General features: G+C 54.5%; 1 protein-coding gene across 3 annotated transcripts in view; it reads left to right on the top strand.

The window, feature by feature from the left end:
* PRDM5 (PR/SET domain 5) overlaps positions 1–26,459 on the top strand; it is a 131,082-nt gene that overhangs the window by 39,239 nt on the left and 65,384 nt on the right. For all 3 annotated transcript variants that reach the window (XR_014794979.1, XM_084883432.1, XM_084883433.1), the window contains 6 exons: positions 599–683; positions 1,835–1,992; positions 5,253–5,346; positions 9,818–9,978; positions 10,679–10,772; positions 18,589–18,674. Coding sequence is in view for 2 of the 3 variants with exons in the window: in XM_084883432.1 (XP_084739558.1) it covers positions 599–683; positions 1,835–1,992; positions 5,253–5,346; positions 9,818–9,978; positions 10,679–10,772; positions 18,589–18,674 (678 nt within the window). In the remaining variant the exon portion in view is untranslated. The remainder of the gene's footprint in view (positions 1–598; positions 684–1,834; positions 1,993–5,252; positions 5,347–9,817; positions 9,979–10,678; positions 10,773–18,588; positions 18,675–26,459) is intronic.

Here is a 26,459-nt window from a genome sequence, read left to right as displayed (position 1 = left end):
CGCGTTAATTTGCGCTAGCTAGGTCAGCAGTGTTACCTAGTTAAACAGTGTGCAATCTTAATTTCTTTTAATGATGTGTTTACTATTAACTTAGGCTTATTGCAATTTTAATACACGTAGGATAGAAGGAATAGATTAGGGTTGAATTATAATATACTAGAGGCCCTGTGCACAAAATTTGTGCACGTGGGGGCGGGGTTACCCCTCAGACCAGCCTGCGTTCTCTCCAATCCAGGAACCTTTGGGGACATCCCTCTCACAATCTGGGACCACTGGCTCCTAACTGTTCACCTGCCTGCCTGCCTATCACCCCTAACTGCCCCCCCTTCCAGCCTGGTTACCCTCAACTGCCCCTACCCCCTGCCGGTCTGATTGCCTCTAACTGCCCCCACACTGGTCTGGCCACCCTTTACTGCTCCCACCCCCTGTTGGCCTGATTGCCCCACGCAGCCTGTTGCGATGGTCACTTAGGTTTTTATATAGAGAGATAGTTTGGTTATTGCCATAGCAACTTCTGCATGTTTATACTTTTATTCAAGCTCTATACAATGTGTATGGCTTTGACAGTTGATTTAACCATCAATTTAACCTTTTGCAGGTCCATGAGATATTTAATTGTCAGGAGTGTATGAAGAAATTCATTTCGGCGAACCAGCTGAAACGCCACATGATCACCCACTCAGGTAAAAGGCATGCTTTTCACTCTCTATTGGAATCACACGGATGTGGCCTCATCACTCTCAGGAGCGCGGAGAGGGCGGCCGAAGGCCTGGCTGGTGGTTGTGGCACAGCCATCACCAGCCGTGCGGTTCTGGGCAAGGTACTTAGCCTCTCGGATCTCAGTCTATCTGTGGAGCCGGGGTGGCTGGTCTGAATGGCTCCGAGGATCTCCCAGGCCCCCCTTTAGTTTGCTCCTCGGTCTGCTGGAGCCGAGGTCTCTGTGTTCTCCATCTGTGACTTGGGACGCTGGCTCGGACGCTGCACAGCTGCCGGCAGGTCGCTGAGCTGGTTTCTGTGCGGGGACCTTGGAGGCCTGACCCCGGGGACCAGGGCAGCGGTGGCTGCCCCTGCATCGCGAGGTGCTGTCCTGTCTCACCGAGGTCCCGGTAGACGGTAGCGAGGTGTTTCTGTCCATTTCGAGAAGGTTCGCTTTTAAAGCCACAGTTTTGGGGTGAGCACGTCTGCGTCAGGAGTAGGTCTGCACCACGGATGTTTAGAAAACCATCTCTGAGGGTGACCTGTGCTCTGTGGAGTTCGGGAAGTCTGTACCGTGAGGCTGTCAGTGTTGCTGAGTGTCTGCCTCGTCAGGAGGTAGAGACGGGTGTTCTGTCACATGGAGCTGAGTGGTGGGAACGGTGCCCTCCGCGGGACTTGGTGAGAGGTGACAGCTCCTCTCCCTCGATGTCAGTGTGAGGAGGGTGAACACGGGGTCCACAGCTGCCCCGGGGCCTGGTGTCCCTGGGCCGGCTCCCCGCCAGCAGGAGGCAGGTCTGTCCCTTCTTCCTGCACATCCGTCATGGACAGGCCCCGCCCAGCGCAGAGGTGGTCCTGGGGGAGCTCACACCTATGAGCAGGTTTGCACGTGGACATGGGGTTCCTTCTTGGACTCTGATTATCATTGTGTCTGAGCTGCTCCGAACGCCCCGTGTATAGAGTGGGTGCGAGGGCCGGCTCTGCCTCCCGGGGACAGGCCCATCGCCGGCGGGCGAGGTGGAGGCCCTCCCGATGCTTCGACTGTCTCATTGCCGTTTCCACGCGGGTCCTGGGGGCAGGGGGGGGGGCTGTGCTCCTTCGCTGACCTGGCTCTGAGGCGTCTGCACCCGCCTCCCCGCAGAGACGCGGCCGTACCGCTGTGAGATCTGCAGCAAGACCTTCAAGCGGCTGGACCAGGTGGGCGCGCACCGGGTCATCCACAGCGAGGACAAGCCCTACAAGTGCAGGCGCTGCGGCAAGGGCTTCGCCCACCGGAACGTCTACAAGAACCACAAGAAGGTGAGCGGCCGTGCTCCCCTCGCGCTGCCCCATCTCCGGTCCTTTCTCTGAAGCCGGTCTGTGTGTCCGGGCAGCTCTGTGTGTCCGTGTGTCTGGAGCAGCCGGAGGAGACGGTGCTGTGGCCGAGCCCTTGCTGGGCCGTGGCCTGGGACCCCGTCTCCGCCCGTGCAGAGGGTCCTCTGCCCTCTGTTCTGAGCGGCTTCCTCCCCCTCCTCCCCCTCCCTCTGGGGTGGGACAGGACAGGCTGCTCATGGTCCCTGCCACATCCCCTCTCCTGCGGTGCGGGCACCTCTACAATCCCGCCTGCCTCCAGGCTCTCCGCACGCCCGTCCCTCCCGGGACCCGGCCGGAGCTCCGGCTGCTCCTCTCCTGGGTCAGCCCCACCTGTGACCTCTGCCACCTGCTCTCTCCTGACCAGTCCCGAGGGATTCACTGTTTGAACCCAGGCTTCAGACCCTCACTTAGGGCCGCTTGCTTGACCCACACCTGGCCGTCTGTCTTTCTTTCTTTTATTAATTTCTTTTTTTTTTTTTTTTAAGAAGACTAATCCTTCTAAATATATATTTTTATTGATTTTGTACAGAGAGGAAGGGAGAGAGATAGAGAGTTAGAAACATCGATGAGAGAGAACCATTGATCAGCTGCCTCTTGCACACCCCCTACTGGGGATGTGCCCGCAACCAAGGTACATGCCCTTGACTGGAATTGAACCCGGGACCAGTCCCCAAGCCGATGCTCTATCCATTGAGCCAAACCGGTTTCGGCATTAATTTCTTCATTGATTAAAGTATCACATATTTGTCCTCAACCCCTCATTCCAATCCCCCAACCCCACCCCCACTCATGCCCCCAACCCCTATTGTTTCAATGTTAGTGTATGTGCTGCTGAAGTTAGCACCAAAATTATATTAAAATTCACTGTATTTTCTTGGAGTATGTTTAAGGTTTTATTCCAAATTGTAAAAAGAAAACAAAACCCATCAATTGAGATGAAATTTAACTTATTGTAAGGGGTGTGAAATAGATCAAACTTTTTTTTCCCCCCCGAATGTCTATAAAGTTGACTAAAAACCATTTGCTAAACATTTTACAGTCTTGCTATGAATTCAAAATGCCATATTTTCCTATTACTAAATGATCATATATTTTTTGTAATAAAATAAACCTATTCTTTTTTTTCTATTTTGTTAATTTACTTCTTATTTCCACCTATCATTTTAGATTTGTTTTTTGTTTGGTTAATCCTAACTTATTTTTTCCATTGGTATTTTGTTGTTAATCCTCACCTGAGGATATTTTTCCTTTGATTTTTAGGGAGAGTGGGAGAAAGAGGGAAAGACAGAGTGAAATATCCATGTGAGAGAAGCATGTCAGTTGGTTGCCTCTTGCATGAGCCCCGAGCAGGGCCTGGGCCGTGGAGGAGCCTGCAGCTGAGGTACATGCCCTTGACCAGAATGAACCCTGCGCTGCCTTCGGTCCACAGGCCAACGCTCTATTCACTCGGCCAAACAGGCTGAGGCTTTTACCGTGATTTTTGACTGGGAATCAAACCCATGACCCTTCTGTGTGTGGGCTGACACACTAACCACTGAGCACACCAGCCAGGCTATTTTAAACTTACATAGCACATGTGAATATCTGTAGTTTATCCTGTTTAATGAAGTATTTGTTCTTCCCATCCTTTCTCCATATTTTTCACAACCGAAAACAGGCACGGTCATACCTTTCTCAGCAACACTATGTTTATCCTATATAATAATCCTATATAATAAAAGGGTAATATGCAAATTGACCCTAAAGGCAGAATGACCAGTGGACTAGTCACTCTGAGGCTCACTCACCACCTCGTAGTCCCTTCCCCCCACATCAGGCTCCAATCACCCGGTGGCGAATGGGGAACCCGGGTGTGTGGCATCGGGCAGGCTGCGGGCAGCGGGGAAGACGGTCCTGGTCACGGCCAGGCCCAGGGACCTCACCTGTGCACGGATCTCGTGGTCAGGCCTCCCGTAGAGTATAATGTCCAGTAGACTGAGGAGATGTGCGGTCACCATGCTGTGAATGGTGATCTTCCTCTAAAGCACATGTGTCAAACACAAGGCCCGCGGGCCAAATCCAGCCCGCCAGGCCTTGCAATGTGGCCCGCACCGCGCTGTCATCACTGCACTCCGCTGTCAGTTTATGACATTGTCAGTTTATGACTGTTCAGTAAACCATTCGGCCCGCGATTTAGGCTGGATTTTAGATTTTGGCCCCTTCTCTGATTGAGTTCGACACCCCTACTCTAAAGCATACCCTTCGTCTTTATAGCACGTGCACCATAAAAATAACCCACTGGTTACGTGATTTACCTACCGTAATAAGAGCGCAGTGCGGCTTGTGAGTGCTGGTGGTACCTGGCCCCCCCTGGTGGGACGGGGTTTTAGCCACTGGCTTGTGCCCAATGGACGCATACTGGTGTAGGATGGGAGGCGGGGGTTTGGGCTCTGAGTTTCAGTTCTGGCAGGCGGTTTGCGAGTGTCTACCGGTATGTTTTGTTTGCCATGTGTAACGATGCGTATCGCATCCGTGCCATTTGGCATTTAGCAAATCACTGAGACTGCTGGAACATTGGTCTTCTCATCTGTATGTGGGGACAGAAAAAGTGTTCTTCCTTGAATTGCTGCTGGAACGAAGGGAACTAATTCATGGGAAGTGGTTCGCATGTGATACAGAATGAACATTGAATGCATCTGCCGAGCGTTAATGGTAACGAGTGGCTTCCTGGTTTAACGGGGAAGCATCCCCAGGACTGACCGGTCCCGGAGGTGGTCATTGACGGGGGAGAGGAGGGAGATGGTGGAGACGGTCGCCCAGTTGCTTCTGATGAGGTGCTGGGCCTGCAGTTGAAGCCCTGGGTGATCCAGGAGCTTCAGCCTCGAGAAATGACTCCTCTGTTGAAATGGTGTGACTAGTCCCAGTCACTCTCCGTGCCCGAGAAGCCCCTGCTGCACACTGAGGGGTGTTTGTGGTCATGGGCACCGTTTCCTGGACCACGTATGAACACGTGTGAAACATCTAACCGGTGTGAGGATGTGAAAGGACACTGTGTGTCCCGCGCACACAGCGTGTTGGTGTGAGTGATGTGGGTGGACGGAGGTCACCAGGAGAAGCAGGTCTTGGCTGCGTTCCCGTCTCCCCTCTTTCTCACCTGGACCCCGAGCCTCATTTCCCACGAGGATGTGCGGGCTCTGCGTCCTCCTGACTCGGTTTCTCCTCCGCAGACCCACTCCGAGGAGCGGCCGTTCCAGTGCGAGGAATGCAAGGCCCTGTTCCGGACCCCGTTCTCCCTGCACAGGCACCTGCTCATCCACAACAGTAAGTCCGCCAAGCGGCAGGGCCCCGGCCGGGGTGACCTTGCACTTGTCTTACCCCCTCCCCCACCCCCACCTCCAGCCGGGCGGGCCCAGGAGCACAACCCAAGGAGCTGTCTGCTGTGCACACGGAACAGCAGTCTGCCTCTCCTCTCCCCTTGTCCTTGTTGTTTTCCCATGGTAAGATCAACCGTTTCATGAGACAGTGTATTTTCTATCGCTCACACCATTGTCTAGTTTGTATAGAAAACATATCCATGTCCTGCGAGGTCGCTTTGGAATTTGTTCTAAAACAGACATTTCGGTCCCTCTTAAATGTAACGATTTACACTCGTGGCACCGGAATGTTCTAGAGTTTGATGGGAGGAGCGGTGGAGGGGTTCACATCCACGCCAGTCTCGCCAGGCCGGCCCTCCCAGGGAAACACACACGGAAGGGCTAAGGAAATGGCAGAGGGGAAGGAGGGGTGGTGTTTTCAGGAGCTCACAGGCCTTTGCACTTGGGGAAGGTCAGAGTTCACATCCCACGTGACCTCTGGATGGAGGAACTGAGAGGATCGGGGCACAGGGAAGGCAGCACGGACGGGGCTCGCGGTGCGGGGAGCAGCCCGCCCTGCGTCCACTCTGCGTCCGCTCTTCCCGCTCAGCACGCTGCTCCCACGACTCCATTCCTGGCATGGGTGCCCTTCCCTCTGTGTGTTAGACACACCATCTGAGGAAGTCCGCCCGGCGTCACGTGAGAGCGTGTGGGAGCACCACGGCACACAGCCACGTGGCTGAGGCCACCTCTGTCCCGGAGAGGGGTGAGGCAGCCGAGGGGCAAAGCCGGTGCGCTGTCGGGTGTTAGGGACCCAGAGGCTCTGGCCCCCCTGCACCCAGAATAGGAGGAATGGCGTGACGAGTCCCAGTCACTCTCCTTGCTTTTAATTGAAGTTGTTTACTCCGTGGAACATCCTCCATGGGTGAAATTCCTCCTGCAGATTACACTCTCATATTTCCGAGGGAAGCAGAGCCATTGCTCATTCCTGACAGCGGACGGCACAGATAAGATCATATCGTGGAAGAAATGTTCTCTGGTCCGTAGATGTATCGAAAAGATCAGAGTGATAAAGATATGAAAGCTTTTATGAAAACTGAGCGTGACGATGAGAATGATAGAACGCATGGGCTGTGACCGCGTGCCCTCGGGCCCTCGCTGCGCTGGAAGTTCTCAGCAGACTCCCCGTTCTCCTGATGCAGCTGTGTGTCCCGTGAACAGCACACGGACAGTAGGCGTGTCCATCCCGTCTCCCTGTTGTTGGCAGAACAGGGTCCCTGTTCTGAGAGGAGCGGTTTTAGAACAAGGGTTTAACCAGGGAGCCTCGCTCATACCCTGAGGACTTGCAACTGTGGCTCATACTCAGGAAATTTTTCTTTGGATGGATGAAGTTTTATTTATTTTAGATTTTTTTTTTTTTTTTTTTTTTTTTATTTCAGAGAAGAAGGGAGAGATAGAAGCATCAGTGATCAGAGAGAACCATGGGCCGGCTGCCTCCTGCATGCCCCACACACGGGGGAATGAGGCCACAACCCAGGCGTGTGCCATGACCGGAACTGAACTGTGACCTCCTGGTTCACAGGTCGTCCCTTAACCACTGAGCCACGCCGGCCAGCAAGGAATTCTCAGGAGAAGGAATCGGATATTTTTGACTTCCTCCTGTTGGTTCTGGTCCATTTGAGGCAGAGGACTGAGGTGACCGAGGCTGGGCCGTGCCTGTGTGTTTGATATAACCTTGATTGACATGTTGATCAGGGGGTTAGGAAGCTGCATCAGGACGTGTGGTTAGAAAGATCGGCTCTGGGATTGAGCGAGGAAACAAGTGATGTAAGGAGGATGAAAGCTGGAAGCTGTACAAACAGAGAAAACACTAGACCCTGTCCCACACCTCAGGAAATGTGAAACCTGGATAGCTTCACCGTGTGGAGGTGGGGGCTGAGAACTCTGACCTCCACTCAAGATAGGAGGAGAGTGTGCCATCATTGATTTGGAAGTTACCGCCATTTCCTAGTATCCTGGAAGCCAAAAGGCAGGCTACCAGCCAGCTCCTTGGTTTTATGAAGTGGGTGGAGGGGGAGGGATTGGATAAATTTAAGACAAAGAAATCTGGTAAAATCAAGTAAAATCTCACACCAGGATTTAAAAACTCTGATACGCTTTAAGGCCAAGAAATCTGGGGTTAACATGCGAGGAGAGGTGCTGCGTGGAGAGGTTTTGCTCAGGACCTCCCGTTTTGATTCTCTTGACAGTTTGATGAAAATGCTTGGGCAGGGGCGATCTTGGAGGATTTGGTTTTTAATTTCTTTCAGTTCCTGATTGAGATCTGGCATAATTAACATTTGTCACCTCATGTTAACTCATCCTTCATTCTGCTCTCCTGGTTCTCTGTTACACACACAAAAAAATGTTCAGATAAATCTAAAGCGATACTTAGAGACACACTAGGTCCCTACAGCATCACCCACCACATAGATGCACAAAGCAACTGCAGACAGAGTTCCCAGAATCCTCCCAGGCCCGTGACGCCTGCGTGGCACCCACGTGGCTTTGTCTCAAACACCGCATTTCCCCAGGCCTCCGAGAAACTCAGCGGCCGGCACGCTGATAGGAAATACAGAGGGAGCCAGCTGCATCTCCCCCTTCCCTCTCCCCCTCCTCTTCCCTCACCCCTCCTCTTCCCTCTCCCCCTCCTCATCCCCCTCCCCCTCCTCTTCCCTCTCCCCCTCCTCGTCCCCCTCTCCCTCCTCTTCCCTCTCCCCTCCTCTTCCCTCTCCCCCTCCTCTTTGTCCTCACATGTGCTGTGAGGTGTGCGAGGGCCTTGCCGGCCTGAGTGGACTCTGGCTGTGAGGGAGGCACCAGGAGGCTGGGACTGAGGCTGAAGTTTTATTTAAAAAATATATATATTTGGTCTTGAGCGACCCTGCTAGTGGTTCTCAACCTGTGGGTTGTGAGCTCACAGGTTGAGAACTGCTGCTGTAGAGCCTAAGACTGTCGGAAAACACAGACATTTACATTACGATTCATTAACAGTGGCAACGGAAATAATCTTATGGTTGGGGTCACCGCCACATGAGGAAAGTATTAAAGAGTCGCAGCATCAGGAGGGTTGAGAACCGCTGGCTTAGAGAGTTGGAAATGGGCACGGGGAGCCCGGCACGCTGCCAGAAGGAGCTGAGAGGCGGCCTTCCGTGAGCTTTAAAAAGCCCTCAGTGGCTTCCCCTGCAGCCGAAGCTATGGATGAAGAAAGGCGCCCAGGGTGCTAGGGCAGAAGCCGGGAGTCGCCCCTCTAGGCTCCCCTATGCCCCCAAAGTGTCTGAGAGCCTGAGCAGAATCCCCCTCCAGCAGCTTCACACCCACCGAGGACACTGGGGCTCCCGTCCGTCCACATACCTGAGACCGGGTCCCAGAGGCCCTGCGGAGGCGGCCGGGGACCGGGGCCCCGTCCCGGCACGGGGGGAAAGCGGCTCTCCCACTCTGCCTCCCGCAGGCCTCACCCCCCGCTGGTGCCAGGGAGCAGGCTTGCCTGTACCCCCACCCTAAGGGCATGCGGGTAGCTGTGGGATTGAGGGGCGAAATGAGGGGTCTCCAACCCATCTCCTCTCCCCTGGAAACTGACTTTTAAAACCAGTTGGTGGTGAAAGGGCAGAGCAAGGCTATCAGCAGAACCTCCCTTTGTTGAAGAGCCAGCCCCATGTGCACTTAGTGCTTATCTTGATGCTGGCCTTGTGCGCCACCCTTGACCAGTCAGGAGGTGGCAGGGCATACTCTTGTTTCCCCGAAAATAAGACATCCTCCGAAAATAAGACCTAGTGCAACTTTGGGAGAAAAAATTAATATAAGACACTGTCTTATTTTCGGGGAAACAGGGCATAGCTCAGAACCAGGAATGTGTTAGTTATTTCCTGTCTTTGTGCCGTAAGAACTGCTATAAGTCCCAGCTGTAAAACCCTGGAATAAAACCCTGACCTGCAACTGGGGTCAGCCAACTCGGGTCCGATCCTCCCCTGACCCAGACCCCTGTAAAACCTTTGTCCTGTGGAAGCTCGCTCTCTCCCCACCTCGCCGCTGCACCGGTATATGTGGGACTGAGCTCGGGCTAGCTCGAATAAAGGCTCTGTGCTTTTGCATCGGACTCGGCTCCCTGGTGGTCTTTGGGGATCACGAAATCTGGCCATAACAGGTGGGAGCTCAGGAAATGAATTTAGCTCCACATTTCCCAGGTGCGGAGGCTGAGAGCACTAGAAGCTAAAGGGCTTCCCTGCCACGCAGTGACTCTGCAAACATGGAGCCTGGCTCACTGTGGCCGCTCCCCTCTATGGCTGGGGTGCGTAGTAAGGGCTGTAAGGCCGCCCATGGGGGTCAAGCCCAGCCGCCGTGTGAGGCTGCCGGCAGGACCCGCGTGGCACCTCACGTTCCTCTCCTGTGACCCCGTTTTCAAGGCGAGAGGACCTTCAAGTGCCACCACTGCGACGCGACCTTCAAGCGGAAGGACACGCTGAACGTGCACGTGCAGGTGGTGCACGAGCGGCACAAGAAGTACCGCTGCGAGCTGTGTGCCAAGGCCTTCGTCACACCCTCCGTGCTGCGCAGCCACCGCAAGGTGAGCCTGGGGGGGCCGCCGTCCGGCCTGGGGGCTCCGTCCCAGCCTGGGGGCCTCCGTCCTGTCCCGGCCTGGGGCTCCGTCCCGTCCTAGGGGCTCAGTCCCGTCCTGGGGACTCTGTCCAGTCCTGGCCTGGGGGCTCCGTCCCGTCCCGGCCTGGGGCCCCGTCCCGGGCCTGGGGGCTCCATCCCGTCCCGGCCTGGGGGCTCCATCCAGTCCCAGCCTGGGGGCTCCATCCCGTCCCGGCCTGGGGGCCTCCGTCCCGTCCCGGCCTGGGGGTCCGTCCCGGCCTGGGGGCTCAGTCCTGTCCTGGGGACTCTGTCCCGTCCCGGCCTGGGGGCTCCGTCCCGGCCTGGGGGCCCAGGCCCGGCCTGGGGGCTCAGTCCCTGCCCGGCCTGGGGGCCCCATCCCATCCCGGCCTGGGGGCTCCGTCCGGCCTGGGATTTCTGGCCCTGCCCGGCCCGTACGCCCGCCGGGCCAGTGGGACTGCCTGGGCTGGACGGTCACCCACCCGCAGGGTTGTTTTCAAATCCCTGCAGACGCGCCGATCGGAGGGGGTTTGGAGCCAGCGGGGAGGCCGGTGACCATGGTGAAAGTCTCATGTGACAGTAAATCACGTCCAGGCAGAAAGGGTTTGCACTGGGTCATCGCTGCCGTCTCCCTGATTAACTCACCTCTCTGGACCCCCTGCCCCGTGCAGACACACACGGGGGAGAAGGAGAAGACCTGCCCGTACTGCGGCCAGAAGTTCGCCAGCAGCGGGACGCTCCGCGTGCACATCCGCAGCCACACGGGTGAGCAGCCTGGCCCTGAGGCCCCGGGCAGGGGGTCCGGGGACGGGGGGAGGGCGTCCTGACACCACAGACCCCTCCAGATGGAGAGCTTTCTCTCCTTAAACGTCTACAACGTGTTTGAATGAGTGGCCTTCCTCAGACGGAGTTGAGTATCCAGTGTGGACGTAACCGCTCGCCGGTCGGTGTGGTGACCAGCTCACTGTGCCCGCTGTTCGCTGTTGGCGGGCAGAGTTCCTCTCTGTGGGGCCAGGGCCTCCTCTCAGCCTCCCTCCCGTCAGCCTCCGGCAGCGACGTCCCCAAAGGCCCTGCCCTGTGGGACCCCACACCGCCCCCTGACGCTGCCCCTCCGCCACATCCACGCCCGTCGGTGCCACGGCATGAGGGTCTCTCCCCGCGTGGGGCCCTGACAGGACGCCCAGGCCGCGGGGAGTGCGGGCTCGCTGAGCCTGCGGGTCTTCCCGTGTCCCCGCCGTCCCCGGCCGCTTAGGCAGTCTGCCGTCCAGCACGGGGCAGCGGACCCAGGGTTCCTCCGTCCTGAGTCTCCCTCGATTCCTCTGCTCCTGCAGGTGGTGAGCACAGCTCCCGCCTCCCTCCCTCCTCTCTGTCCTTCTTTCCTCCCATCCTTCCTCTTCAAATGACGGGTTCACGGCTTCTATATCGAAAAACAGACGTTCACCGGATACCACATCAGAACGGCCGTGGCCGTGGCCACTGTGTGTGGAGGACACACTGCTCCGGGGAGGAGCCGCCGGGTCAGCCCGTGGAGGCTGCACCCTCTCGCTGGGCCTCCCGCGTGGGTCCCTGTGTGTCCTGGGTCCCAGGGGCGCCCTCTCCCCACTCTATCCATAGAGCAGTAGAGGCGCGTCCATTCCGCGTGGCGAGGTTGGCCTGTGGCCCTGGCACCGCCAGGAGCAGCGGGCAGCGAGCAGCTGGGCAGCGAGCACTGGGTAGCGGTTCTGCCCCCTGCTGGGGGGTCTCAGGCAATAGCGACCAGGAGGCCCTCGCTGCCCTTCACAGGAGTCACATGGTGCTCTTCCTCTGCTCACCTGGGCACTCAGGCTGAAGAGGCCGGCCGTGCGGGCGGGAAGGTTCCACTCAGGTGGATGGAGGGAGGCAGGGCCTCGACAGGACCCGGGGGCCTTTCTCAGCGGGTGGCAGGTCCTCAAGGCCACACTCACTTCCTGTCCCTGAACCCGAGGCTCAGACAGCAAAGGCCCAGCCAGCCCAGGGAACAAGGTAATGACCTACCTAGTCAAGGAAATGGAATCCAGCTGTGGTCTCTTCTTTTTCTTCTACACAGCTGTTCTAATTGTCACAAGAAGCATGGCTGGGGGGGGCTCAGTGGTTGAGTGTCAACCTATGAACCAGGAAGTCACGGTTCGATGCCTGGTTGGGGTAGAGAACATACAGGAGGCAGCCAATCAGTGATTCTCATCATTGATGTTTCTACCTCTTTCTCCCTCTTCCTTTCTCTCTGAAATGAGTAAATATTTATTTAAAAAAATAACACATGAATTATAAAATGCTGTAAGTTCTCCAGTATAAAAGATGAGGAATGAAATTCTAAAGGTCTTACCGTTATTTCAGTAATTTGAAAGCTTTATGCTTTAGAGCCAAATGAAAGGTGTGCTAAAATTTTTATTTCCACATTCCCCTGCTCATTTCCTCCTGAGCCACCTTTATGGTGGCAATAACACAGAGAACACGGCGGCTAAATGTAGTTTCACCAGGTGGCTTTTATTTTTTTTACAGAAAAAGAGTTTTGTATTTTAGAGCAAGTTTGGGTTCACAGTAAAATACAGAGATTGGCTCGTCTGCTAGTACCTCCTCCCCGGACACAGCCCCCACCATCCACATCCCCATCCAGAGTTAGTCCCTGAACCCGTGCTGACACATTATACCCCCCACACACACACACCGCCCCTGAGCCCGCTATCTGCCTCAGAGCGCCCTCCTGCTGCTGGACATCCTGTAGGCTCGGGCGAATGACAATGCCACGTGCCCACAATTGGAGTGTTGTGCTGAGTAGTTTCGCTGCCCTGAAGCCCTCTGTGCCAGGCATTCACTCCCCATCTCTCCCCCGGCCACCACTGAGCGCCCTCAGCCTCCCTCCCCCAACCTTTCCCGGTTGGATGGGTGCTTTCATTCGCCAAGGAAGGGGTTCCCCACGGAGGACCCTTCGGCGAGGTGATGCACGTTGAACACTCAGCCCCGTGCCGAGGTGTCTCTGCGGCCACGGTCTTTCCTCCGTCTCCTCCTGTTGTGGGAAGAATCGGCCTCATTTGGTTTTTATAGTGTTCAGGCCGTATGTCGGGGTTTTGGGAAGCGGATTCTCTTTTGTAACCTCAGCACAGGTTTGTGGAAGGGACCTGTGGCTGCAGCATCGGGCTCCTCCTTCCGTTGGCTGGTGCCCTGTGTCTGCTTTATGGTCCCTTTCTCAGGGCCGCTGTTCCGTTGTTTGCTCAGACCGACGGTCATTCTCTAAGATGGTGATGGCTCAGCTATCGAGTTACTACCTGTCTGTTCCTCTGGGGGGAATCTCAGTGTTTCTTTCTCCGTTTAAAGGAAACCTTTTAAAAATGCCTCTGGCTCCTCACATTCTGATTGACTTTATCCTTTACCGCCTCAGCTCACCAACCAGTGTATCAGCTGTGCCCTCGTCTCACCTGTCTTCTCTGTCCCTCCATCCCAGTCCCATCATTGGGTACTTACTGCTGGGGCGAAATCTGACAAAACTTTGGCTTTTCCATGAACGTTGAAAATGTTGTTTTTCATAAACTTTGTATCTACCTTCTAAAGTCCGCTCATTCTTCATAATTAGGTGATTTGAATAAGGACATGCACAGCAAATGTGCCCAAGGCGTTTGCTTTTATACATCATTAAACTATAGTATTCTTTCATAAAAAAAATACTTTTACTGATTTTTAAAGGCAGAGGAAGGAAGAGGGAGAGAGAGAGAGCAAAACATTGATGCGAGAGCGCAGCATCAACGGCGCCTCTGCATCCCTCTTCCCCCCACCCACCGGGGATCGAGCCCGCAGCCCGGGTGAGTGTCCTCCCTGGGGGTTGACCTGGTGACCCTTTGGTGTACAGAATGATGACCAACCCACTGAGCCACACCAGCCAGGGGAAAATATAATAAACCATTGACTTTTATAATAGAAAGGAATTTCAGAAAGTTTCTATTATAGTTCAAGTCTCTTAGTTGAATTCATGCCCATCAACTCATGCCATCTGAGTCTAGTGATTTGCTCATTTCAGAACTCGTGTGTGGCTCATCCAGAACTGAAGGAAGGAAGATGATAATTCTGGTTTCCAGTGTCCCGTGGCTGGTATTTTATCCCTTGTTCTCTATCAATGCCTCCTAGCCTCCTGCTGCTCCTTTAATACCACGGGTTACACACATGCCTGACATACCGGGAGTTACACACATGCCTGACGTACTGGGGGTTACACACGTGCCTCCCACAGTGTGTGAGGACATCACCTTGGTCTTCAGCCAGTTGAGGGCACTCATCTGCCCTTGGACACGTAGGGCGTGTGGCGTGTGACTTACAGTCTAACTGAACACTCAGCTCCACACTGGAGACGCTTTCCCACCATAAAACCAGTGGTCCATGAGACTGGGTCATGCAATGCTGGTTCATAGAGAGCATGTGTCTGTGCCCAGCAGGCAGCTGTCATTCCTCACCAGCTCCCAGGCTGGCATGCCGGCGGTGGATCCCATTCTGAGGGCATCAGGAACAGTGAGCGGCTCTGCCTCCAGACGGCCCACAGCTTCTCAGGCAGCTGGAATGGGGGTGATTCCGCAAGGAATCTGTGGGCTGTGGCGGGGATTCCACCAGTCGTTCATAAATTATGAGAGGAATTCCAGGAACTGCCTTTGGGTTCTACAGCCCTGGGCCAGAAGGTTAATTACCTGCCTGTGGCTCTCCGGTCTGCGTGTTATAGTCTCCGGCTGTGGGCCTTCTGCTCCAGGCCGGCTGCACGCCACTGCTCGCACCGAGTCATAAATCACTGTCCCAGCAAACACTTAACGTTTCAGTAAGTACGTGGGATCCACTTAGAAATAACGGCTCAGTATAATTTGATTCTACTTGGATTCCAGCCACTGTTTTCTCTGTTTTCTCTAATGTTTTTGCTAAAGGAATTCATTCATTTTTAGAATATTTGTTCACAGGTTTAAGAACACTAGGCAATAAATAATCCTGTATATTAATAGCCTAATACACAAATTGTCCCCGGGGCACGAACTGTGACCTCCTGGTTCACTTAGCCACGCCGGCCCAGCTATTGTGTATACCTTTTAATCTTCCAAGTTGCTCATGGCCATTGCTGCTCAGTCTGTTGCATTCAGTGTGTTTACTGACATGATATAAAATTTGATCTTCTGAGCCATCTGACCGAGTGGTCAAGTTCATTTCTTAAACCCATGGCCTAATTTAAGAATATCAACATGTCTCATTTAAGAATACCAGGACTTCCAAGGTTTTTCTTTATTGATTTTATGTTATCTAAACAACGATCTTTGGGAAGGATTTGTGTCCAGATGTCGGACAGTGAGGTGGTTTTGTAGCCGTCGATGGATAGTCAGTATTCAGAGGCTTTAGGGTCCTTGTATCGTGAGCACACTTGCTAACCTTCACTCCCTCCACAAGCTTCAGGTGCTGTTTTATTATTAGTGTGTTGCTCCTTGGTGAGAACAAAGTTCTTATCATGTCTTTAGTAACACTGCATTGCATAAAATAATGGGGCATTAATAAATTATTTTAGTAGCATACATTAAACTAGAATCGAGTTTCCCCCTATTGCCTTTAGCCATGATTGTTGTCATAATGCATTTAAAATGCATTTTGCATTTTATATATATATATATAATGGATTTTTTTACAGAGAGGAAGAGAGAGGGATGGAAAGTTAGAAATATCGATGAGAGGCAAACATGGACCAGCTGCCTCCTGCACACCCCCTACTGGGAATGTGCCTGCAACCAAGGTACATGCCCTTGACTAGACTTGAACCTGGGACCCCTCAATCCGCAGGCCGATGCTCTATTCACTGAGCCAAACCAGTTAGGGCCATAATGCATTTTCTTTGTTAAAGACTCACCAGGACTGGCTTGGGGACCAGGCTAGACTCTGTAAGGGGTTCCAGGTGGCATCTGGATAGCCCCTGTTGAGGGCACCGCCCCATTTACTGGAGCCCTTTCCTGAACATTTCCCACCTTTCCTCTCCCTTTCACATCTGGAATATTTGTAAGCTCCTTCCACCTCAGGCGTGCCAACAGTGAGAATTTGGCACTAGCCCAGCATGATAAAATAATTCAAAGGTGGAGACTCACACAGAGTTTGCTCAGATCATCTTACACTGGCACCAGAACGGCATTCCTTCAATCCTGTGCCTTTCCTGGAGAGCTTAGCCAGGTTCTTCCCCCGCCCCCCTCAGAGGCTGTCCACACCTGTCTCCATCCATATCCGAAATCATAGTGTGTGTTCTTTAACTTTTCCACACCGTTCTCATTGCACTAGTAAAATGGAAGAGACAGTGGTTTTACGAATGCACTTGTAACCCCATTCCAAGGCCCTGACAAAGAAAGATACCCATTTAATAAATGAAGGAGGTCGTTTCATGGAGCCTCCACTTTGTGGCATCTTTTAAAATCAACCTAAATTCAACCCTGTACAGCTGGCATCATGCTTCTCTTTGTTCCTGGATGTGTTTGAAGAAAACACAAGAGGATGTTAATATTATTGGGTGTCAGAGCATAATATAAAGAAAGAGGCAGGTACAAAGAACTCGCCTATTGTTGAGCGAATGCCTGTGAATGACCACTGGAGTCCAGACCAAATTAAAATTTAGGGAGCCTTTATTAGCCGGCTGGGCAACTGCTCTGCCATTCTCCACTCAGGGAGTTCAGAGAGCAGCCCTGACCCTTTGTGCAGAACCACTTTTAAGCACATTAACCACATCCTGTTTTTGCGGAGCAAGCAACCCAAGACAAAACCGTTTTCCCCAAGCAAAGTCAAAGTCATGCCATTGACGACCATGTTCTTCACAGGGTCATCCTGTTCTTCAGAAAGCTGACAGTGTTCTGTGAAAGAAGGCCTACGTGCTGGGAAAGGGCCATGAGACCATATCTCAAGGCCTGGCCTAGCATCAGCACTGACAACTCCATCTGGGGCACAGTCCACTGCCTCTCTGGAATGGGCAAAAATTCCCACTCTCCAACATGCCTATTTTTCTTAGCCATGACAGAAACTATTTTGCTGTCATACACACGTCAGTGTCGTGTGTGGCTGTGCCCATTAACTCCGACTGCTGGTAGCTGCCCCTGGGTGAGCTGTGTGTGCGGTGTTTGCCAGGGCCGCATTCCGCTGAGTGTGGAAGGCGATTACTCGTCTCCTGCGATGGCGGGCCTGCTTGAGACATAATACGCAACCCTCCCCCCCCCCCCCCCCCCCCGCCTCCCTGCCAGGAGCTTTGAGGACTCAGTGCCTCTCTCTGGACAGAAATATCTGGTTCATGTCAACTGTCATGTCAAGAAGCAGAGTCTCCGCCAGTCACTTTAGAAAGTCCCACCTCGGTTACCCAGAATAGCTGCCATGCTATTCGTCAGTGGGGAGGCGAAGATAGGGGTCAAATTCTGATTCCAGCACACAGCAGCTGTCCGCTGAGGCAGTGCCCCTCCTCCCTGTGCCTCACGTTCTCCATTTGGGAACCAGGGATACGGGGATCGGAACCCAGATCCCAAGGTTGTGGGTGCTGAGCCCCGGGCTCAGCAGCGCAGCGGGTGTGGGACCCACAGGCGTTGGCGGCTGTTATTGTTTCTGCTTCAACGAGCTTTTAGCTCCATTTTCCGAGCGAATGTTTAGATTAACTAATTCCCATGTTAGTCAGTGTTTGGACACTGTGGTTCGCCAAAAGGGTTCAGCCGTGCCTGCGTCTGCCTGCCATCCTGCGGGGAGGTGTTCGCACTGGCTTCTAGGATGCTCACCCTCTAACTGGGATAGGACATGAAATCTTTTCTTTAGAAGCAGAGGAAGTGTCGGTGGGATAATTAAAGACCCTCTCAGTGGGCACAGTGCTCTCTGGTTAGCATCGCTCCTTAAGGAACGGACTCTGAGAGTCCGGCTGGGGTGGCTGAGCGTCATGTCGTCCCAGGCACAGTATGGGAGGCAACTGATAGATGTTTCTCTCTCACATCGATGCTTCTCTCTCTCTCTCTCTCTCTCTCTCTCTCTATCTCTCTTTCTTCTTCTTCTTCCTCTTCTTCCTCTTCTTCTTCCCCTTCCTCTTCCCCTTCCCCTTCCCCTTCCCCTTCCCTTCCCCTCCTCCTTCCCCTCCTTCTTCCCCTCCTTCTTCCCCTCCTTCTTCCCCTCCTTCTCCTCCTCCTTCTCCTCCTCCTTCTCCTCCTCCTCCTCCTCCTCCTCCTCCTCCTCCTCCTCCTCCTCCTCCTCCTCCTCCTCCTTCTTCTCCTTCTTCTTCTTTATCCTCAGGTGAGGATTAAAAAAATGATTCCTAAAATCTTTTCCACCAATTATTAAAATCAGGAGGTTTCGGGTGGGCTCATGCGGTAAAAGAGCCGTGCATCAGGCCTGCGCTGGGATTGCCGCTGGTCTCTGAGGCCGGCCAGGGCCCGGGGCTGGGTCCCTGCCCACCGAGGGAAGCCCGGCCCGCTGCCCACCACGGTGGTTGGGACCCAGTGGACACGGGGCGCGGTGGGGCCCGATCAGAGCGTGGGAGGAGGAGGAAGACAGCACTGCTTGCTCTGCATCTGCGTGTTCTGACGCAGAGCCTTCTCTCCTTCGTCCGCAGGCGAGCGCCCCTACCAGTGCCCGTACTGCGAGAAGGGCTTCAGCAAGAACGACGGGCTGAAGATGCACATCCGCACGCACACTCGGGTAAGGCCCCCAGCTGGCCCTTGGCCACGGGAGCCACGCCGACTTAGAGGGCGTGGAGCTGAACTCGGGAAAACCAGGGCCACGGGTCTGAAACCATGTGTTTGCATTTATGATGGGCATTTGTATGTTCTTTAAAGACAAAACAATGAGAGGGACACAAAGGAATACCCCCAAAGGGTCCGCCTTGGACCTGTGACACACGTGCAGAAGCCACTTCCGAGTGGACAGGCGTTCGCATTGTGAGCAGATGAAGATGGGTCAGTGTCTGCGGGGAGTGTCCGCAGGCGGCCGCGGTGCAGAGGAGCGAGCACGTTGGCAGAGAGACGCGGAGAGGAGACAGTGCAGGCTGCTGGGGAGGTGGAGGGCAGGGACAGCGTGTGGCCGGTCAGGGTCTCCTCCCAGGTGCTGGCTCTCTGCCTGCATACCTCTGCCCCCGGCGGCTTTTCCAGACAACGGGGGGCTGTCTCCTAGGGCTCCTCGTGATGGGGCCCCCCGTGGTTCCCTGCAGCCTCTTTCTCGCGGTTCCTCAGTCCGGCCTCTGGAGGGCTCGTGGTCCGTGTGGACACCAATGCTTTTCCAGGTTTCAGAGGCACGTACAGGCCTCTGAGAGCGCTGGGGATTCAGGCCTCTGGCTTTACATCTGACCTTCGCTGTGAAGGAAACACTTTAGAGAAAACAGGTCCTCACCACACCCTCTCCAGCATGAGGACAGGCCCACCTCCACCAAGGCCTGGCCCTGGGGCCTTGAATGCCCTCGGAGGCCGTGAACACCCTCGGGGGCCGTGAATGCCCTCGGGGGCCATGAATGTCCTTGGGGGCCATGGTGAATGCCCTCGGGGGCCGTGAATGTCCTCGGGGGCCATGGTGAATGCCCTCAGGGGCCGTGAACGCCCTCGGGGGCTGTGAACGCCCTCGGGGGCCATGGTGAATGCCCTCGGGGGCTGTGAACGCCCTCAGGGGGCCATGGTGAATGTCCTCAGGGGCCATGGTGAACGCCCTCAGGGGCCATGCAAGCCATTGGAGACTGTGGACACCCTCGGGGGCTGGAGGCTGTGAACGTCCTCGGGGGCCGTGAATGCCCTCAGGGGCCGTGCGGACCACCTCCTGGTTTTGTGACAGGTGAGGGGCGCTCCTCTGCCGGTTAAAACAGCCCCCGTTACCCCACTCCCAATGCCATGCTTGTCTTTTAGGAATGTGAGTAACTAGGCCACTTCCCCCGGATAAAACGGCTCCTTAAACAATACAGCGGCTTAAACGCACGTGTGCAAAACAGGCCTTTCACAAGGCTCTTTACAGGGGGTGATTAGTTTTAGCATCTTCACTCATTTTTCATATGTACTGTTGTCAACATATCTTTTAAAGATGCCGATCTGCAGGCAAAGGGGCCTGGTGCCTCTTGCCAAACCTGGAGATGCCCAGCACCTGGGCCTGTGGGTCTGTCCCTGCCTCTGGGGGACGGAGGCGGAGGGCTGGACCGCAGAGGGGCTGCCGGGAAAATACCTCAGAAAGCCGGGTATTTCAAATTCAGCTAATTTGGGGGTATCAGTGCTGGGGGTTGGGGGTGTCTGTGTGGGTGAGGTCTGGGGGCTGGGGGTACCTGTGTGGGTGAGGGCTGGGGGCTGGGGGTGTCTGTGTGGGTGAGGGCTGGGTGGTGGGGTGTCTGTGTGGGTGAGGGCTGGGTGGTGGGGTGCCTGTGTGGGTGAGGGCTGGGGGCTGGGGGTGTCTGTGTGGGTGAGGGCTGGGTGGTGGGGTGTCTGTGTGGGTAAGGGCTGGGTGGTGGGGTGTCTGTGTGGGTGAGGGCTGGGTGGTGGGGTGCCTGTGTGGTGAGTGCTGGGGGCCTGTCTAGCTGCTCCTGCTTTTATAACTATTAGGTCTAGTAATAATTAATGTCGTTTTCTAATACTTTTTTTAAATTGAATTTATTTAAACAATACAACAAAATTTAATCAACAATATAGTTGCCGTTGTTTTCTACTACTTGTGCCCAACGCTCAGGAAGCATTTTAATCCCTCTGTTGTAAAATTCTTGTGATTTTGATGCAAAAAATTTGGTCAATGCATTTTTGAGGCATTCTTCATTATTAAATTTTTTTCCAAGAAGAAAGTTTTGCAAAGAACGAAACAAATGGTAATCGGAAGGGGCAATATCAGGAGAATATCCAGGTTGAGGGAGAACTTCCCATTCCAACTGGAGCAGTTTTTCAGCAGTGATTCTTGCAGTATGCGGTCGTGCGTTATCGTGGTGAAGAATTACGCCCTTCCGATTAATCAGCGCGGGTTCTTTTTCTCTTAAAGCTTGGGCTAACCTTTCCAATTGGGCACTATACACTGCACTTGTAATGGTTTGGTTAGATGGTAAAAGTTCATAATGAAGAATTCCTTTAAAATTCCACCAAACACACAACATCACTTTTTTCGCATGCAAGTCAGGTTTTGGCGTGGGCTGCGGAGCCTCATTTTTGTCCAACCATTGAGGCCACCTTTTCAAATTAACATACAGCACCCATTTTTCATCTCCGGTAACAATTTGCTCTAAAAACGGCAAACGGTTTTGACGAGAGAGGAGCGAACTGCAAATTGTGACTCTTTGATTACGGTTGTTGTCAGTCAACTCATGAGGAACCCATTTTCCAAACTTTTGGACTTTGCCAAGTGCACGCAATTGATTGGAAATTGTTTTTTGTGAACAATTTAAAGTTGTCGCAAGCTCTTGTTGGGTATTTTGAGGATTTTGCACCAAAAGAGCTTGAAGAGCTTCTTGATCAAAATTGGACACACGGCCTCGACCACTCTTGTCATCTAACGAAAAATTTCCCTCGCGAAATTTCTCAAACCAACGCTGGCATTTTGTGGCGCTAACTGCATCTTGACCAAGAGCACTACAGATGTTTTTTGCAGCCTCACTTGCTTTTCTTCCTAATTGGAACTCGTAAAGCATGCAGTGCCGAATATGCTCTTCATCCGCCATCTTCTTAGCCCTAGTTTTGCAACAAAAACCAAACCAAACACAAACTTTTTCAAGCAAAACTTGTTAATTGCACTTCACACGTTCTGTAGATACCACGTGTTTGAAGGTTATGTCAATACAAGTCAACGCCAAGCAAGATTTTAAACGAATGTTTAAAAACGACATTAATTATTACTAGACCCGATAGGTAAGAGATGCAGACACATTTGACTTTTTAAAAACTTTTTAAAAAGCTTACTTTTGTCCCGGCCTGCGGGACAACAACGGGGGCCCGCAGGAACCACCTAAGAGAATGAGGCTAACAAGGAACGCGAAAGAATGGGAGCAAGACAAGGTTCTGATCAAGCTCCGATTTTTATTCTCTGAAATGGCTGTATTTATACAGCAGAAACAAAGGGGGGCAGGGTTGCCTATGCAGGGGGGTCTTTGGTACCTGGCAACACAGGATTGGCTAACTGCCAGGGGCGGTGTGACATTCCAAGGTGCAACATTCCAAGGCTGAGCTATCTAGGGGGGAGGATCAGGAAGGGGAAGTGGCAGGAAGATGCTAAGCAGGAAGATGCTAAGCTGCAGGTTATCTTATCTTCTGGCCAAGCCCTCAGGGCACCACATAACTTCTGCTAGAAGGAACTTAATTCTATTTCTTTAAGACTGAGTTGCTTGCCACAACTCTGCTGGCTCCCAACAGCTTACTATGATTTTGAAGGAAACTTTTAAGGCTGTTTCACTTTTGGTTTTTCTAAACGTCATAGGCTTTTGTTGTGTGTGGGCCCGAGGCTGGCGGGCTGCCATGGTTGGGACTGTCTTTGATTTGGCATTATTGTTCCAGAGCCCCGTGTCTCTGGGGGTGTGCCTGTGGAGTAATCACTAAGACAAATGGCTCTGAGACCCCTGGTGCCTCATGAGGCTCAGGAGGCGGCTCTGGAGGTGAACATCTAGCACACACACACACACACACACAGACACACACACACAGAGACACACACACACAGACACACACACACACACACACAAACACACATACACACAGACACACACACACACAGACACAAACAGAGACACACACACAGACACACACAGAAACACACACACACACAGACACACAGACACACACAGAAACACACACACACACAGACACACACACACAGACACACAGACACACACACAGACACACACAGACACACACACAGACGCACACACACAGACACACACAGACGCACACACACACAGAGACACACATACACACACACACATAGACACAGACACACACACACAGACACACACAGACACACGCACACAGACACACACACATGCGCGCGCACACACGCACACACAAACGCACACACACGCACACACAAACGCACACACACACACACACATGGCTGGCTGTTCCTCTGACAGGGACGCTACCTCCTGAGAAAGAACTTCCTCGGGGGGAACAGCGCCCCTTCTCCTTTCCTCCTCGGGACATCACCACCAGGCAGGGCCTCCCCACCCCGGGCCTCTGTCCCGGGAGCCAGCGCTCTCTGCAGTCACAGCCAGCACGGCCCTGCCAGCAGCGCCTCCGTTGACACCCTGGACGCCAGGCGGACACCCAGCCTCTGAGGACACCCAGCGGAGTGCTCCTGACCGGGACCCTGGCCTGGCTCTCCGGAGCGCTGAGTTCCCCTGGCCCTGGGCTCTGGGAGTGAGAGCTGAAACCTAAAGGAAGCTGGATGTCAGAGTCCTGACAAATGTACGGAGGCAGACGGCCCCGCAGGAAGGCAGACAGAGTCTTCTGTGCAGTTAAATGTGTGTCACTGTGTTCAGGTTTACGAGGATCCGGTTACACAGCCACGCGGGGTCCAGAGGGGCCCAGGCGTGAAATGTGCTTTTTCGGCCATGTTTTCTGATACTGTAATTTTCATTCCGTATTCCAGGCCGTTTGATTTTAGCGGGGGGTGGGGGTGAGGGGAAGAAAGCTGGCTCTGTGGATCTAAAACAATGTGCAGGGCAACAAAATAAAATGTAAAAACAGAAAAAAACAAAAAGACAAGCGAATAGAAATTAACAGTAAATCAAAACCAAAACACCAAACCCTTCCCCAACCCCCTCCCCAGAAAAACAGCAAACAGAGGGACGCGCGTTCACGGAATGTGGTGGGCGGGCGTCCGCGGTGGCCGCTGGCCTCGCCCTCCCTGGAAGGCTCTGCAGTCCACAGGCAGGGGCTTCCCTGCAGGGTCCAGGCTGGACAGAGACCGGGGGCAGGGAGAAGCGGATGAGCCGTTCCGGGGCCTCAGAGGCGAGGCCCTGAGAACCTGCGCTCTTGTCTGTGTCTCCGGGACCAGCCCCGCCCGGGAGGACCCCGGACACAGGCAGGGGCCGCAGGCAGGGGTCATAGGCAGGGGCCGCAGGCAGGGGCAGGGGCCGCAGGCAGGGACCATAGGCAGGGGCCGCAGACAGGGACCATAGGCAGGGGCCGCAGACAGGGACCATAGGCAGGGGCCGCAGGCAGGGGTCATAGGCAGGGGCCACAGGCAGGGGCCACAGATGGCCCTGCGGCAGCAGCCAGCACAGACCTGGCTGAGTCTCAGGGTTCCATCTGCAGCCACAGCCGTAGCCGTAGCCGTAGCCACAGCCACAGTGGCAGTGAAGCCTCGAGCGGCACCATGGCGGAGCCCGGGCATCCCGGAGCTGGGAAACCCCCGTTTTGGGCCTTGTGCGTGGGGGTGGCTGCATCGGACGTGAGCCGCTTCCTCATCAGAGAATGCGTCCACTTGCTCAACACCGCACGCTGCCGGGAAGTGCCTGCCGGTGTCTCTGCCGTGGCCCTCGGCTCCGCTGGCCCCGCCAGGGGTGTGCGTGACCGAGGCGTGGGGCCTCAGGGCCTGTTCCTGGGCTGAGGCGATGTAGTGTCCAGGCGGCTCTCCCTGTGCGGCCTGTTTCCAGAGGACTTGGTGAAGCATTTGGTGAAATGGTTTATGGGCTGTTAGGCTGAGCAGCCAGAGTAAAACCAGACCGACGACCAGCCTTGCTGATGACCTCAGGTAACCTCTCAAAATTAAACACAGCAGAATGTGTCTTGGGAACCGCAGCTTCTGTTCCCTGTTGCGTGACCAGGGCTGCAGGCGGTGGCTGGTGGGTGGGAGCCCTGTCTAGAGAGGCTGTCTTTGACTTGACAGCACGTTTCTCACTGTGATTCTTCCTCTTCCTCCTCTTCCTCATCTTCCTCCTCTTCCTCCTCTTCCTCCTCCTCCTCATCTTCCTCTTCCTCCTCTTCCTCCTCCTCTTTCCCTCCTCTTTTCCTCCTCCGCCTCCTCTTTCTTCTTTTCCTCCTTCTCCTCTTCTTCTTCCTCCTCCTCTTCCTCCTCTTCTTCCTCCTCTTCTTTTGTATGTGGTTTCAGAGAGGAAGGGAGAGGGAGAGAGAGAAACATCAGTGATAGGCTGCCTCCTGAACACCCCCTACTAGGGATCGAGCCTGCAACCCTGGTATGTGCCCTTGACTGGAATTGAACTTGGGACCCTTCATTCCACAGGCCAACGCTACCCATTGAGCCAAGCCAGCCAGGGTTCTAATGTAATTCTTGGGCTCACTTGGCCAACATGTCTTACTGAGTCAGCTGCTGTGCCTGGCGGTATTTGCAGGGAAGGGAAGGAAGTGCAGGCCCTTCAGGCTTCAGGGAGGAGCCGGTCCGACAGAGCATGGCCAGGCCCGGGGCAGTGTCCCAAGGGTGCCCGGTGCCTGGCTGGCCTGGGAGAGGGTGCAGCGAGGAACTGGCCAAAAGAAGCAGGTGGGAGACTGGTCTGCAGGAGGAGGGAGCCCCGGTGAGGACCACAGGATGGAACCAGAGGGCTGAGCAGCCGGAAGGCACAGAGGAGCCTGGGGCAGGGGTAGGGGGTCACCCGGTCTCAGCCAGGCTGCACCGCATGCTGCCTCTCACCCACGTCAGCATCCCCTCCGAGTCGGGGTGAACTAGTGTGACTTCAGGCCTCTCTTCTCCAGCCCCGCCTCCTCTTCCCCGTCCCTCAGGCATCACCTGCTTCTCTCTCTGTGTCGGAGGAGGAAGAGGACCTTTGCCGACTCAGAAATGCACTGCTGTTAGGTCATCTCAGTTTTTCACTTTCCTGTCATTGTTTTCCTCTCCTTTCCCTTTCCTTCAAGCTGGGCGCATGTGTTCATTCCTTCAGCACCGGAGCAGTCCTCCGTTTTCCTGGTCCTCGCTGGTGCTGAGGCCCTTCTGTGAAACGTGCTCCGAATGGATCGGATCTGGGTCCGGGCTGAGGGGGAGGACCCGCCCTCCGAGCCGGCCTCGCCCGCAGTGGCACCTCCTCAGAGGGACAGGGCCATGACATCGCGGCTCAGCCGTGTTCGGAGGGCACAGCGTGTGATGGGCTGTGGGGCCGTGGGAACAGCCGCCTGCGGTTATGGCCGTGCCCGCAGTGAGGGCTGAGCTTACGGTGCCCTCTCTCCGGAGGCTGCGGCTGTGTGAGCGCTGGCTGAGCTCGGGCCCCGTGGTGTCAGGGGCAGCCTGGCTGCTGGCTGGGCAGCCCGTCTCTGACCATCACACAGGGGTTTCTGTGGACCCCAATGTCCAGGACCCCGCCGTGAGCCCAGGGCGGCCACAGGGAGAGGAGCAGAGCCGCTGGCATTCAGGCAACAGGAAGCACCGGGCTATCGGTTCGCAGGCTGGCTGCTGCGCCACACCGTTTATCTTGTCCAGGTGATGGGACCGCTCACAGGCAGCGAGGACAGGGGAAGTCAGATCTCTTCATTGCTCAAGGCTGGATTCTTTATTATCATTGTCATTTTAAATTCATCATCAGAGGAGAGAAGAGGA

Source organism: Pipistrellus hanaki (assembly GCF_964339955.1).
Source record: "Pipistrellus hanaki genome assembly, chromosome: 5".
NCBI lineage: Eukaryota > Metazoa > Chordata > Mammalia > Chiroptera > Vespertilionidae > Pipistrellus > Pipistrellus hanaki.
Note: the sequence above shows the minus strand (reverse complement) of the source record. Positions and strands in the feature narration are given on the sequence as shown.